Raw genomic sequence first — 14,204 nt, 5'->3', positions numbered from 1 at the left:
TTTTTTACAGTAAAAATTATCTAAAAAAAATGGTATTTGCTGCTGAGGAGAAAACTATAATGTATAATTTACTGAAAGGCAATACAGTGAGGAGGTTAAGAGCACAGACTTCAGAGCCAGATTCCTGGGTTCGAATTCCAGTTCCATCGTTGTCATATACACTTACCTCTCTGCCTCAGTTTGCTCAGCTGTGAAATGGGGCTAATAATAGCACCTGCCTCATAGGATTTTTGTTAGGGGTTACATGAGTTAATACTTGAAGAGCACTTAGAACAGTGCCTGGCCTGGACCAGCATCATATAAAGGCTTGCTACTATTAGAAAGAAGTGGAAGGAGCAAACAGGGACTATTTCACAGAACTATCAATGCCCAAAGCCTCAGATCTAGGAATTCCACTTGAAAGACTCCTACAGACACTGACAGCTGTGTGAAATACATGTGTCCCAGGCCACTGACTGCAACTTTGTCATAGCAAATGACTGGAAACAACTTAAACGTCTATCAACAGGGAGTCACTAAATTGCTCATGGTTTTCCAAACAATTGACTGTAAAGAATGAGGACATTCTTTTGGTTATATATATTTTTACCACTGTTAAAAAAAAAAATCGCTGTGTAAAATGCTACCACTTGGCTATATACATACAATGAAATATTATAGTCATAAAGAGAAATGAAGTCTGGATACGTACTACCACACGGATGAAACTTGAAGTCGAATACAAAAGGACAAATATTGCCTGATTCCACTTATATGAAATATCCAGAATAGGCAAATACACAAAGACAAAAGTTTATTAGTGGTTACTGGGGCTAAAGAGAGGGGAGGATGAGGAGTTAACGATTAATGGGTTCTGAGTTTCTGTTGGAGGTGATGAAACCCTTTTGGAAATGGTTGCACGGTGATGGTTGCGCAACATGGTGAATGAAATTAATGTCACTGAATTGTACACTTACAATGATTAAAATGGCAATTTTTTGTTATATATATTTTACAATATTTTTTTTAAATGCTACCACTTGTATAAAAATGGAAGAAAAGAAACTACACTCAACCACCAAAATATGTTGGTGTTCTACAAGTACCACAGCCTTCACCAGGCTGAGTCCAGCACAACTAGATGGTGCCCGACTACCACCACAAGCTGCTCTGCCAGGAATCATAATAGAGAGTCCCAGACAGAGCTAGAGAAAAATGTAGAACAAAATTCTAACTCACACGCACACAAAAAAGACCAGATTTACTGGTCTGACAGAGTATGGCGCCTGGATACCCTTATAGCTCAGTAATGAAGTCACTCCTGAAGTCCACCCTTCAGCCAAAGATTAGACAGGCCCATAAAACAAAACAAGACTAAGTAGGCACACCAGCCTAGGGACAAGGACAAGAAGGCAGGAGGAGACAAGAAAGCTGGTAATGAGGAACCTAAAGTTGAGAAGAGGAGACTGTTGACATGTCATGGGGCTGGCAACCAGTGCCACAAAACGATATGCATATTAATTGTTTAATGAGAAACTAGTTTGCTCTGTAAACCTTCATCTAAAAACCGAAATCAAAACCCAGTGCCATCGAGTCGATTCCGACTCATAGCGACCCTATAGGACAGAGCAGAACTGCCCCATAGAGTTTCCAAGGAGCGCCTGGCGGATTTGAACTGTCAACCCTTTGGTTCGCAGCTGTAGCACTTAACCACTATGCCACCAGGGTTTCCAAGTACAACTGAAAAAAAAATACATTGGTGTTCTATCAAACACAACTACAAATGCACAAACAACAGAAGACAAATTAGACAACTGGGATCTCCTAAAACTTAAATACTTATGCTCATCAAAAGACTTTACCAAAAGAATAAAAAGAGAACCTACATACTGGAAAAAGTATCTTTGGCAACAACATATCTGATAAGGGTCTAATCTTTAAAATATGCAGAAAACTTCAACAACTCAACAACGAAGAGACAAACAATTCAGTCAAAAAACAGACAAAGAACATGAACAGACGCTTCACCAAAGAGGACATTCAGGTGGGCAACAAATACATGAAAAGATGCTCACGATCATTAGCCATTCCAAACCAAACCAAACCCAGTGCCATCGAGTCAATTCCGACTCATAGCAACCCTAGAGGATAGGGTAGAACTGCCCCATAGAGTTTCCAAGGAGCGCCTGGCGGATTCGAACTGCTGACCCTTTTGTTAGCAGCCGTAGCACTTAACCACTATGCCACCAGGGTTTCTCATTAGCCATTAGAGAGACGTAAATCAAAACTACAGTGAGATACCATCTCATCTCTGCAAAAATGACACTGACCAAAAAAACAGAAAACAACAAATGCTGGCGTGGTTGTGGGGAGATTGGAACTCTTACGCACTGCTGGTGGGATTATAAAACGATACTACCACTTTGAAAAACAGTATGGCACTTCCTCAAAAAGCTAGAAATAGAAATACCATATGATCCAGCAATCCCACTCCTAGGTATATATCCTAGAGATAGAAGAGCAGTGATATGAATAGACATATGCACACCTATGTTCACTGCAGTATTATTCACAATAGCAAAAAGATGGAAACAACCTAAGTGTGCATCAACGGATGAATGGGTAAACAAATTGTGGTACATACATACAGTGGAATACTACACAACTATGAAGAATAATGAGGAGTCTGTGAAACATCTTACGACATGGATGAATCTGGATAGCACTACGCTGAATGAAATAAGTTAATCACGAAAGGACAAATATTGTATGGTCTCATTTTTGTAAAAAGTCAAGAACACGTACACACACAGGAAGCAACATTCTTCGATGGTTACCAGGGACAGAACAGGAAGGAAGGGGGAGGAACTTCCTAGACAGTAGACACATGTTATTTTTGGTGATGGAAAAGCCACTACCCAATACAGGTGAAGCCTGAACAACTCGACCAAGGTAAATGAAGACACTAAGAAGTACGCAAGAATAGGGATAATTTAGCTAAATGCTAGAACACATACAATTTTGCAACAGTAATAACAACCAAAACATACATGTGGTTACATAGGTAGATGTGTGTACATATGTGTATAGGAAGGCATATGTGAGTACATGTACACGCATGTAGAGGTGTATCCATCCAATAAATTTATTGCTGTCAAGTCAATCCCAGTTCATAGCGACCCTGTAGGACAGAGTGGAACTGCACCATAGGGTTTCCAAGGCTGTAAATCTTTATGGAAGCAGAGACCACCACATCTTTCTCCCATGGAGCGGCTGGTGGGTTCGAACCACTGACCTCCTAGTTAGCAGCCAAGCACTTAATCTCTGTGCCACCACGGCTTCTGGTTTATCTGTAGGCATATGTATATACACGTTTGTGTGTGCTGCATATATATTCATAAACATAAAATAAAGCACACAGCGGGCACAGTTACGGAGACCTTCTAGACATATCCAAACACCTCGTGGGATTGGTTTACTGGTTTAAAAGGCTTGGGACCATAGTCTCGTGGGACAACTCGGTCAATTGGAATAACATGGATCATAAAGATAATGTTCTACATTCTAGGTGAGTATCACTGGGGTCTTAAAAGCTTGCAAACAGCCATCTAAGATACAACGATAGGTCTCTACTCATCTGGAGCAAAAGAGAATGAAGGAAACCAAAGTCTCAAAGCAGAAACTAATCCACAAGACTAACAGCCACACAAAGCGTGGCCTCATCCAGCCTGAGGCCACGAGACTACCTACCACTACTGACCATTGTGACCAAGGACACAATAGAAGGTTCCAAATAGAATGGGAGAAAAATGTAGACAAAACTCAAATTCCTAAAAAAGGCCAGACATACTAGACCGATAGAGACTAGAGAAACCCCTGAGACTATCATCTTAAGCCACCCTTTGAACTTGAAACTGAAGCTACTCCTGGAGGTCACCTTCCAACCAAATAACAGAAAGGCTTATAAGACAAACAATATCACCCCTGAGTACTGTGCTGTGTAAACTTTCACCCAAAACACAGTAAAATTTCATTTTTTTTTTTTTTTAAAAGATACGTTGGTGTGTATTTGTGTGTATTGCGGAGAGTATCTTGGGAAAGAGACACTCTAGAAACCCGATGGCGGGTGAAGGAGGTGAGAGACTTTGAATTTTTTCCTTGCAATACTTTTTGAATCTTGAACCATGTGAATTTTATTTTTTAAAAAAATCAATTACATTTCATAATACTTAACACATCTGTCTTCACACAGCCCCAAACCAAAGGCTCCCCCACCCACCCCCCACACACTACCTGTGGGGCTCAGCGTCTGGTCACTCTCGGGTGGCTCGTCCGCATCGGAGATCTGGATGTTGGGCATGGTGAGGGGCTTCAGGATGGTGCTGGGAACAGAAAACAACCAAAGGGGAGGCCAGCTCAGCCCCTACAGGGTCACGGCTCCCCCTTCACACCGAAGCACGTGGCTTGTGCCTAGGCTGGATACCAGCCCACACCAGGCGATGAAAGATGCGGTGGGCTGGGCTGAGCATCCTATGAGGCTGGCCCGGCTCCCAGGCTGAGCACGGAGGGTGGAGTTCAGGGGGCTCTGGAGAGAGAAGATGCTCTTTTCCAGCATCTGTGACAACATAAGCACTCAATTCATCAAACTCAGTATACAGAACCCCAAAGAACAAAGCCCATGTGTTGCCCATGCTGACTTTCAGAGCACGTACGGGCTCCATAGCTTATTTGAAAAACCCTAATAATGGCCATTTGTTCCTTGGCATAGGATGCCAGCTCAGATTCATTTCTTTTGGAGGAAAACGCAGAAAGTGCTTCTGGCATCTAGAGGAAATGTGCAAAGTACCAGGTTGGCTGCTATGAGGGTCAGGCAGTCTTGGAAGGGACGCTCATGACACTGTTCTCAGAGGTTCAGGGACAGAGTCCTCTGCCAGGCAGAGAAAGGACCACATGGAGGCAGTCTGAGTCAAGATGTGCAAATACCTCCTCAAAGCCAAAAAGAACAATGGGGGAAGCCCAGAGAAACACACCCAATGTCAACAGAGGACTTGGCCAGACAGGAAAACCCATATTTGATCAATTAAGATCATCCTATGGTGAGAAGCCACCACCCATCTGTCAGCTTGTTGTACTGTGGTGGCTTGTGTATTGCTGTGATGCTGGAACCTATGCCACTGGTATTACAAACAGCAGCAGGGGTCACCCATGGTGGACAGGTCTCAGCACAGCTTCCAGACTAAGACAGACTAGGAAGAAAGGCCTAGTGATCTAATTTTTGGTACTTCTGATAATTAGCCAATGAAAACCTTGTGGGTCACAGCAGAATATTGTCTAACATGCTTGCTTTGGATACATCATAAGGAGGGGTCAATTGCTACAGAAAGACATCATGTTTAGTGATGCAGAGTGCCAGTGAGGGCATGGGAGACGCTCAGTGAATTGGCGTTATGGATTGAATTGTGTCTTTCAAAAATATGTGTTGTAAATTCTAACATCTATGCCTGTGGTAGGGAACCCTGGTAGCCTAGCGGTTAAGTGCTACAGCTGCTAACCAAGAGGTCGGTAGTTCAAATCCGCCAGGCGCTCCTTGCAAACTCTATGGGGCAGTTCTACTCTGTCCTATGGGGTCGCTATGAGTCGGAATCGACTCGACAGCAGTGAGTTTTTTTTTTTTTTTTTTTTTATGCCTTTGGTTATAATCCCACTTGGGAATGAGTTGTCTCTGTTATGTTAATAAGATAGGATTAGTGTAGGGTGTATCTTGAGTCAATCTCTTACAAAATATAAAAAAAGCAGATTAGACAATCAGGGACAGGGGGAAGAGAGATGTCAAGCCACAAGAAGATCACCCAGGAGCAGAAGCTCAAAGAGACAAGCACTTTTCTCCGGAGCCAACTGAGAGAGGGCCTTCCCCTAAAGCTGGCGCTCTAAGTAAGCCCTGGTGGAGCAGTGGTTAAGAGATTGGCAGCTAACCAAAAGGTCAGCTGTTCGAATCCACCAGCCGCTCCATGGAAACGCTTTGGGAGAATCGACTCAATGGCAACTGGCTTGGTTTAAGAAGCTCTGGTGGCACAGTGGTTAAGATCTTGGGCTGCTAACCAAAAGGTCAGCAGTTCGAATCCACCAGCCAGCTCCTTGGAAACCCTATGGTGCAGTTCTACTCTGAATTGCCTCCATGACAATGGGGTTACAGGAAGCCTCTTAAACTCTGAAAAAAAAAAAATTTCTGTTTGTTAAAGCTACCTGTTTGTGGTCTTTCTGTTACAGCAGCACTAGAGAACTAAGACAGACAGATAAGCACAAGAGCCACACAGATGGACTCAAACACGTGGGTGATTTTGAGGATGATATAGGACCCGGCAACGTTTCATTCTGTTGTACGTGAAGTCGCTGCGAGTCAGAGCAGACTGGAGAGCAGCTAACGACACCAAGTCAGAAGAGCACGTGTTGACCGGAACACAGTTGAGATAGGCCTCGTGTTAGCTGCCTGGCTGACAGTTTTAAGGGAGACAATTAAAACGGAAAATCTGAAGGGACATATCGCAGTAGAACTTGTAGACTTCTGAACCTCAGAACAGAACTAGTCATCACCACCCAGGCATTCGCTTTATTGAACCTGGCATCCGGGATGAAATTACTGTTCAGTCAAAGTATTTGGAGGTTTCAAGAGCCAACAAAGACCAGCTTGATGCCACAGGGAAAGGAAAAGAAATAATTATGCAGAGTGAAGGACCCCTTGACAGGCTCAATCAAAGGGCATATGTCCAGAACAGAATTAAAAAAAAAAAAACAAAACTCACTTGGGGAACAGAATATAATCTGGTCTGGGGTCGGAGTAGGGCCGTGGAAAGGGTTTGGCTCATTTGAAATCAAATACAGTGAAAGTATAGAAAGCAAAAGCAAAGAGTGTGAAATTCAGCAAAGCGAGGTGAAACCAAAGAACCTTGACCCTATGTCCCAGTGCCTAAGGGGCTGGGCAAGGACTTTTCTCCTGAAGTTGCCTTGGACGGAAACCAGATCAGCTCCAGGACTTGGCCGCACTGTAGGCTTCTCTCCACATCAGAGAAAGCGATTTGGCTGTGGAGTTCAACAAAACGTTTGATGGGGCCAACAGCGAGGGTTTGGTTCTCATTTAAAATAGCAAAAACATCCCTGTGATTTTGGCCAAGAGATAGGCTCCCTCCACCCAGGTCCTGGCACCAAAGCAGTCAGCACCAGCAACATTAGCACGTTTCAGGCTTGGTCCTAAACACTAACACCCCAGGAAGACATACAATGGGTGTGCCTTGTAGACACACTTGGCTACTGCGTTTGGCTGAGAAAAGAGGGGAGGGCCAGGCTCAGTCTCCATGGACATTCCAGTGGGGACCGGGAGGAGGGGCCTCCCAGGCTCCTGAACATCACCTGGTCCAAGTGCAGCCTGAAAAGAGCAGATGCCTGGCTGACCTCGGCTGGCTGACTCAGACAGGATCTGGCATTCCTTTTCCCCCTCCAGATGCCTCCAAGACAAGGAGAGCTTCGGTTGAAGCGTTCAAGTCCTAAACATTTCCAGAATGGGGCTGTTCTATAAGGAACCAGTTCTATGAGTGTCCCAGTGGGCAAGATGCTGGGGCACCAGGTGTCCTATTAGAAATCTGCAGCTTGGGCTTAGCTGGCCCTTAGCGACAGCCGTGAGACTCCGGAACTCTCCATGAGGGCGGACACTCAGCTCACCCAGGCCTTGGCGCTTCCTCTCTCTGCCTCAGCAACTCCTCTCCTCATTGTGACTCTCCCTCAGTGTCGGAGACACACCACTGTCTGCCCCTTTCTCCCCATCCCAAGCCCCAGGGAGGTGGCAGAGGAGGCGGTGGAACAGAGGCCGGGCCCGGGGCTAGCTGGAAGAAGGTGGTGTTTATCAGCTTGAGAGCACACAGAACCACCCCTCCTCCAACAGTGATCCCCAGACACCCCAGCCCCATCCTTCTCACTCACCCCTGAGCCCCCAGGTTGCAGCCAGAGTGCCAGGAAGAGGAGGAGGGCGGGGGGCGGATCCGCTCATGGTCATCCTGCATCTGCAGACGGATGGGCCGGCGCAGCCCCCAGGAGATGTTCAGCAGCCCCTCCACGATGAATTCATCTTCCTCCTGCCCACAAAGCAATTGGTGCCAAGAGCCCAGAAAAGTCCCCCAGAGGTCAGCGCCACAGCTGGGGACAACTGGCAGCAACCTGGATGTGTCCTAGCTGGGCAGCCTGAGTGACACTCCCCAGTTCCAGGACATACTCTTTTTGTCTCTTTCTTCAGAACAAAAGTTGCCATGAGATGCACATTTACTTGTGCAAATTTAAAAAAAAAAAGAAAATTTTTTTTTTTTGTTTTTATACTGCCTTTAAAGAAAGCAGGACATATCTTCTAAAATAAGTCAGACTAGCCTTGCCAACAGAAGCAAGAATTGAATCCTTGAGTTTGCCATTTCTCCCTCCCCTTCTATAGAAGGTGACATGTCTTTAGCTAGGATGTATGTTTAGCCATCTGACCCATACAATGAAGGCAGATTTAAAGCAGCATTTCCCCCAATTTACTCTGCACGGCACTCACACCTCTAACAGATCAACTGTTACCTTGAAAAAGGTGCCATGAGTGATCATGAGTTGGGAGATGTTGCGATACACATCATTAATCAGCTGTCTTTCCAGCAGGACTTCCCAGAGTCTATAATAAGCTAACGTGCTGTATTATGACTCTCCAAGGGGTGAATAAATCCTGCGAGAGTTCCAAATTTATACTCAAAGGTTATTGACTGATACGAAGCTAAGTGTGAAATCCTCCTAAGGGCATTTACAGGTTCTATCCCCAAAGAAATGGACCTCATTTATGATCATAAAACCCTTCCATCATGGAGCATTCTGACTTGTTCTATAGGACACACTCAAGGAAAGCTGTTTAGGGACCACAGTCTTGCTCATGATCCAGCCACAAATTAACAGAATCTTTGAGAGCTGGGCCTTTCTGCCCATGCTTTATGGGCAGCATCCACAGGTGTCTCACCTGGGCCATGACTACATCTTCAAGGTAAGCCCAATGGGTGAAGATGACAGCTGTCCACTTAGCAACTACCCTGAGTCCCAGGATCATCCTGAGAGAGAGAGAGTGGGAAAGAAATCAGGGCAGGAGAGGACTGGAGCAACTTTAGGACATTTTGGGATCTTGGGGACAAAGACATCATTTATCCACAGGCTATTTACGTGGTCTTCCAGCTAGATAATGCTGACATCACTACTTTATATTACATGAACATAGGACAGAATTTAACCCAAAGTAGGACCTGGCCTAAGTGGAGTGGTTTGAGGGGCATAAAAAAGGCTACTGTATCCCAAACACTATCCCCAACCAGCCTGCAGTTAGTTGAAATTCCACCATTTGATATCTGTTTCTATAGATTAAATCTCCATGGCTTGATAAGCTGAAAATGTGCTTAGAAAGGTATTACACATGCCTTCTTATCAGTCAAGAACACTTGAGTATAAATTACTCTACTGGGCTCCTTTATAACTTGCCATCTATCTGATAACAGGCTCTACAGAAATGGATACAGGATGAGTAAGCTTAGATTCTAGATGGGGGCTGGGGAAAGACAGATGGATAACAAAGGCAACTCCAAAGAAGGCTGCAGTGCGGGGGAAAAACTAAGAATTGCTATCCAGAGCTTACAAAACTTGGCCAGGCCACTGAAGCTATCTGACTTAGGCCCAGATGTGTAAATATAGAGGACTGGGCAGGGTTCCTGGGTTGCCCAAGAAGAGGAAGCCTACTTTGGAGTCATCTGAAAGGGTCCTTTCATGACAGTCTCCCTTTGCGGAATGCCCCCTCTGAGGCTGGTGTTCCTGGCCCAGCACACAGCCACACATGTGTCTCTGGAGCAGAAAAGCTCATCCCTTTTAGAACAAAGCATGGCCTGGGGTTCCCTTCCACAGAAGCCCAGGAACGCCCTCTAACATCCTAAATGAGAGGCCACTCACTGTGGCAGGAGGGGCAGGGGTATCCTGGGATCTCAGGACCCCCTCATACCCAGGACACACAGAGACAAAGAATGGGTTGGCCCACCAGGGAAGGAGCCACACAGACTGCCCTGCCTGGGGCCTCCTTACCTCTCGGTGTCTCAGCTGCAAATTCTGGCCTTCATAGTACAAGTTGTAGGTCTTCAGGTGCAGGAGGAGTTCATTTCTTGGGGGAAAAATACAAGTGGTGTAACATTCTTGGCTGAAGCCACTTATACTGCAGTTGTGGCCTCTTGTTCTCACTTTCAACCTGGACTTTAGTCACTCCACTTGGATGTTTGTGGGTGAACACGTGTGTACATGTGCACACACACACGCAGAGTTCTACGACCACTACCCCAGCACCATCTTCCCCCAGGACCAGGGTCAAGAGTAATTACCACTCTGGAACAGACTGAGCTTAAGGAGGAGCTCTAAAAAACCAAGGCAGGCCTCGTCTGCTGACAAAGGCTGGAAGCCCTGACAACATTCCCACGCCCAAGTTAAACAAGCAGGCAGTGTTAATAAGTCACAGGAGCACAGAGGCAAGCACAAGCCAAAGCCCTGTCTCCCCCCAGCCTTACTCCCTCGTACATGCTGTGAGTTAGGACTATCATTACAGGCCTTTACAAGACTCAGAAATTTCCAGACTTTTCCAAAGGTTAAAAGGGTTAGGTCTGGGCCCCACTGACTTATGCCTCATAGACATGACCTTATCATGTGTTCAAAAACTTGCAAACTCCCATCAACAATGGAATAGATAAATAGAGGGAGGTATAGTCACACAAGGAAACCCTGCTGGCATAGTGGTTAAGAGCTACGGCTGCTACCCAAAAGGTCGGCAGTTCAAATCCATCAGGCGCTCCTTGGAAACCCTATGGGGCAGTTCTACTCTGTCCTGTAGGGTCACTACGAGTTGGAATCGACTTGACAGCAACGGGTGGGCTTGGGCATAGTCACACAAAGGGGCCCTGGTGGATCAGTGGTTAAAGCATTCGGCTGCTAACTGCAAGGTCAGCTGTTCAAACTCACCAGCCGCTCTGCGAGAGGAAGAAGTGGCAGTCTGCTTCTGTAAAGATTTACTTACTGCCTTGGAAGCCCTATAGGGGAAGTTCTACTCAGCCCTCCAGGGTCACGATGAGTTGAAATTGACTCAGTGGCAATGGGTTTTGTTTTGGTATAGTCATACAATTGAATATTATACCATGATGAGAATATGAACAACTACAACTACACACAACATTGATGAACCCCAAAGATATTTTGTTGAGTGAAAGAAGCCAGACACAAGAGCACAAACTGCATGAGTCCGTTTGTATAAAGTTGGACATTCAGGATGTTAGAATGTAGGATGTAGTTCACTTGGGCGGTAATGACCAGAGGTGAGCATGAGGGGGTTCTGGGCCTTGGTAATATTCTACTCTTGATCTAGGTGCTGGTTACACAGGTGGGTTCAGTTTGTGGAAATTCAGAAAAACTTATAAGCTGCCCCTGAAGCCTGGTATCAGGCCTCCTTAGCTGTCAACTACTGGTTCCCAGGTGGGCAGCCAGGGAGCACAGCTCTCCAGGAGATGGTAAGAGATGGATTTCACACATCCTCGCCAAACCCCACCCCACAGGGACACCCTGCCCCAGCCAGGACTCCCCCAAAGACTCCACAGACAGGACACGAGCAGCCACCAGCCACTTCTTCCTCCAGGAAGCCCTCCAGGACCCCTCCTCTTTCAAGGTCCCAAGGGTGACATGTCTTACAGCACCCAGTTCCCCTTCACTTCACTCTCTATGGCCAGGCTCTGGGGGCTAGTTTTATCTGTAGCAGTGCCTTGCTAATGCTTTCACTAGCCCGAACCCATCTGCTTAGCTCCTCCCCTCACACAGAAGCCCCAGCTTTCTGACGTACAGAGAAGCCACCTGTCCTGCTGCCATCCACCCACAACGTGCCCAACACAGGACTGGCCCCTGGGGACACAACACTCAAGCATAAAGTCTTACTTGGAAATGTATTTATCTTGTCCGCAAGGGACTAGGGACGTTTGGCAGCTGTAGTCCATTCTTTCTTTCTCTTTTCATCAGAAGGATCAGCCTATATTTGAAAGGAGGAAACAGAGGTTAGCATCAGGTTATGTCCTTATGTACTCAGTGGAACTTGGAGACAGGCATGGGGCTGTGGGGGAACAAAATCGGACAACATGGCTCTCTGTCCCCCTCAAGCCACACTTGGGCTGCCCATGCTGACCCACGGCTGGCGAGACAGCAACCTGCTGGCCACTGCCCCTGGCTGCACAGCCTCTGAGAGCAGCCACCTAAGAGAGAGAGGATAACCCAGGACAGTCAGATGACAACCAGGGGCAGTCCAAGAACAAATGCTTCAGTCCAGGGAGGCTTTCTGGAGGAAGTGACCTCTACACTGAGGCCTGAGGATGAGATGGAGCTGGCAAAGGGGAGCACAATGCTCCAGGCAGAAGGAACATGCCCTCCTGGAGCTGCACAAGATGGAATGGCGAGTGGAGGCAGCAACCACATTCAGACATTTCAAATTTATCTGGAGGGTCCTGAGGTGCCACGGAGGGATCTAGAGGGGAGGGGTGTGATCTGGCTTGAATTCTGGAAAGATTAACTCACCCTCCTCCCCATTTTGTGGAGAATGGATTGGGGAAGAGAACAGAAGTGGGGAGATAGTTCACAGGAAAATAAATACAAATAGTTGAGAAACCTAAGAAAACATGTTCGACCTCCCTCGTTACAATTTTTTGCTTACCGGACTGGTACAAATTCAGCAGTCTAGTGGCCTCAAATGTGGGAATCCTCCAGGGCTCAGTCACTTTCTACCTGTTGGGTGGTCATACCAATGCTACAGCTATAAACCCAATGTATCTGCTGAGGTTGCCTGATCTTTATTTCATAAGCCTGACTTCTCCTCGCCTTTTTTCTTACTTTTACACTTCTTAGGGAAAGAGTGTTAGAAAAATGGTTAGGCAGCCTACCACATTGTTGATTTGAAATTACAGGTAACTGATTCTAGAACCCAATCTCTCCTTTGTCTGCCTCAAGGACATCTGCGTCTCTCTTCACAACTTCGCAACCATCACTACAAATCGCTGGCTACCTCCAGCCAGCTGGAAAAAAAAAAAACAAGCTAAATTTATATACACTACAGCAAACAGCAGAGCTAACAAAGAGCTGGAAATTTAGAATTGAGTCTGCTATTCCTTAAACATGGCATTGGTCCTCACACAAGGAAGGGTCAGAGGAAGATTGTTTATGGGGCTGGGATGTGAATTCAATTGGATATTTCCTCTGAGGGTGCCTGCCAATATCTCCGGCCTTGGAGAGAGGGATACTCTCAGCTGGCTGGCCGCAACTCCTCCACCTTCTCTGTTATTATTTAGAAATTTATGGAGCCCTCCTAGATTCCAAAACGCCTTGTAAGAATCTTTTACAAGCATTGGTTCCCACAACACCTTGCAAATACACACTGGTCCTTACCATCTTTGTAGAAAGGAAAGCAAGGCAGGCAGGAGGAAGGGGCTTCCCACACCAGCCAGCATCTTAGGCACAGAATTGAAGCAGCTCTTATCACACAGAGAAAGAAAGAGAGCAGGGAAGAAAGGGAAGATTTTACACAAATAATTTTTAACACAGAGCCACTTTTTGAGAGTCTAAAAAATATTTATGTCTACTAAACTCCCTCTACCAGTCTCCTACTGCCATCTTGTCAACTCCATTCGCGGCAACCCTGTGTGTGTCAAGAGGAGAACTGTGTTCCATAGGGTTTTCGATGGCTGATTTTGGGGAAGCAGACTGCCAGCCCCATCTTCTGAAGTGCCACTGAGTGGACTCGAACCACCAACCTTTTGTTTAGCAGCTGAGTGTGTTAACTGTATCACCAGGGACTCTGAAACTCCATCTATGAACATGGTTATTTACCCCTCAAGAATTCTAAATCAGTACAACTTCTTTTTAGGAAAACCACTTTAAAACATAAAATGGATATTGATTGTCTACTAACTACAGAGGATGTCTGTTAGAATGTTCCAAGTAAATATTGTTGGGCTTGCCAAGGCGGGACACAAGCTTCCCAGGCCCCAGTCATGTTGGAGGCCTGTTTGGGTCACCAGCCAGCCAGCCCTCCCTACTGGCACTGGCTTTAGGCTTTGGTAGAATGTTCTGGGTTCTCCTCAGCACCACTAAATGCCTGGGCGATGCCACCC

The 14,204-nt window shown here is 46.1% G+C and overlaps 1 protein-coding gene across 2 annotated transcripts in view; it reads right to left on the bottom strand.

Annotated features, from left to right (window-relative positions):
- RASSF2 (Ras association domain family member 2) overlaps positions 1 to 14,204 on the bottom strand; it is a 58,145-nt gene that overhangs the window by 25,413 nt on the left and 18,528 nt on the right. For both annotated transcript variants that reach the window (XM_003411602.4, XM_023550039.2), the window contains 4 exons: positions 11,986 to 12,076; positions 10,105 to 10,180; positions 7,951 to 8,102; positions 4,273 to 4,361 (listed from right to left, as the gene is read on the bottom strand). In XM_003411602.4, the coding sequence (XP_003411650.1) occupies positions 4,273 to 4,361; positions 7,951 to 8,102; positions 10,105 to 10,180; positions 11,986 to 12,044 (376 nt within the window). In that variant the 5' untranslated portion in view covers positions 12,045 to 12,076. The remainder of the gene's footprint in view (positions 1 to 4,272; positions 4,362 to 7,950; positions 8,103 to 10,104; positions 10,181 to 11,985; positions 12,077 to 14,204) is intronic.

This window comes from Loxodonta africana, chromosome 24, assembly GCF_030014295.1.
Source record: "Loxodonta africana isolate mLoxAfr1 chromosome 24, mLoxAfr1.hap2, whole genome shotgun sequence".
In the NCBI taxonomy this organism is placed as follows: Eukaryota; Metazoa; Chordata; class Mammalia; order Proboscidea; family Elephantidae; genus Loxodonta; species Loxodonta africana.
This window is presented reverse-complemented; position numbering and strand designations above follow the sequence as displayed.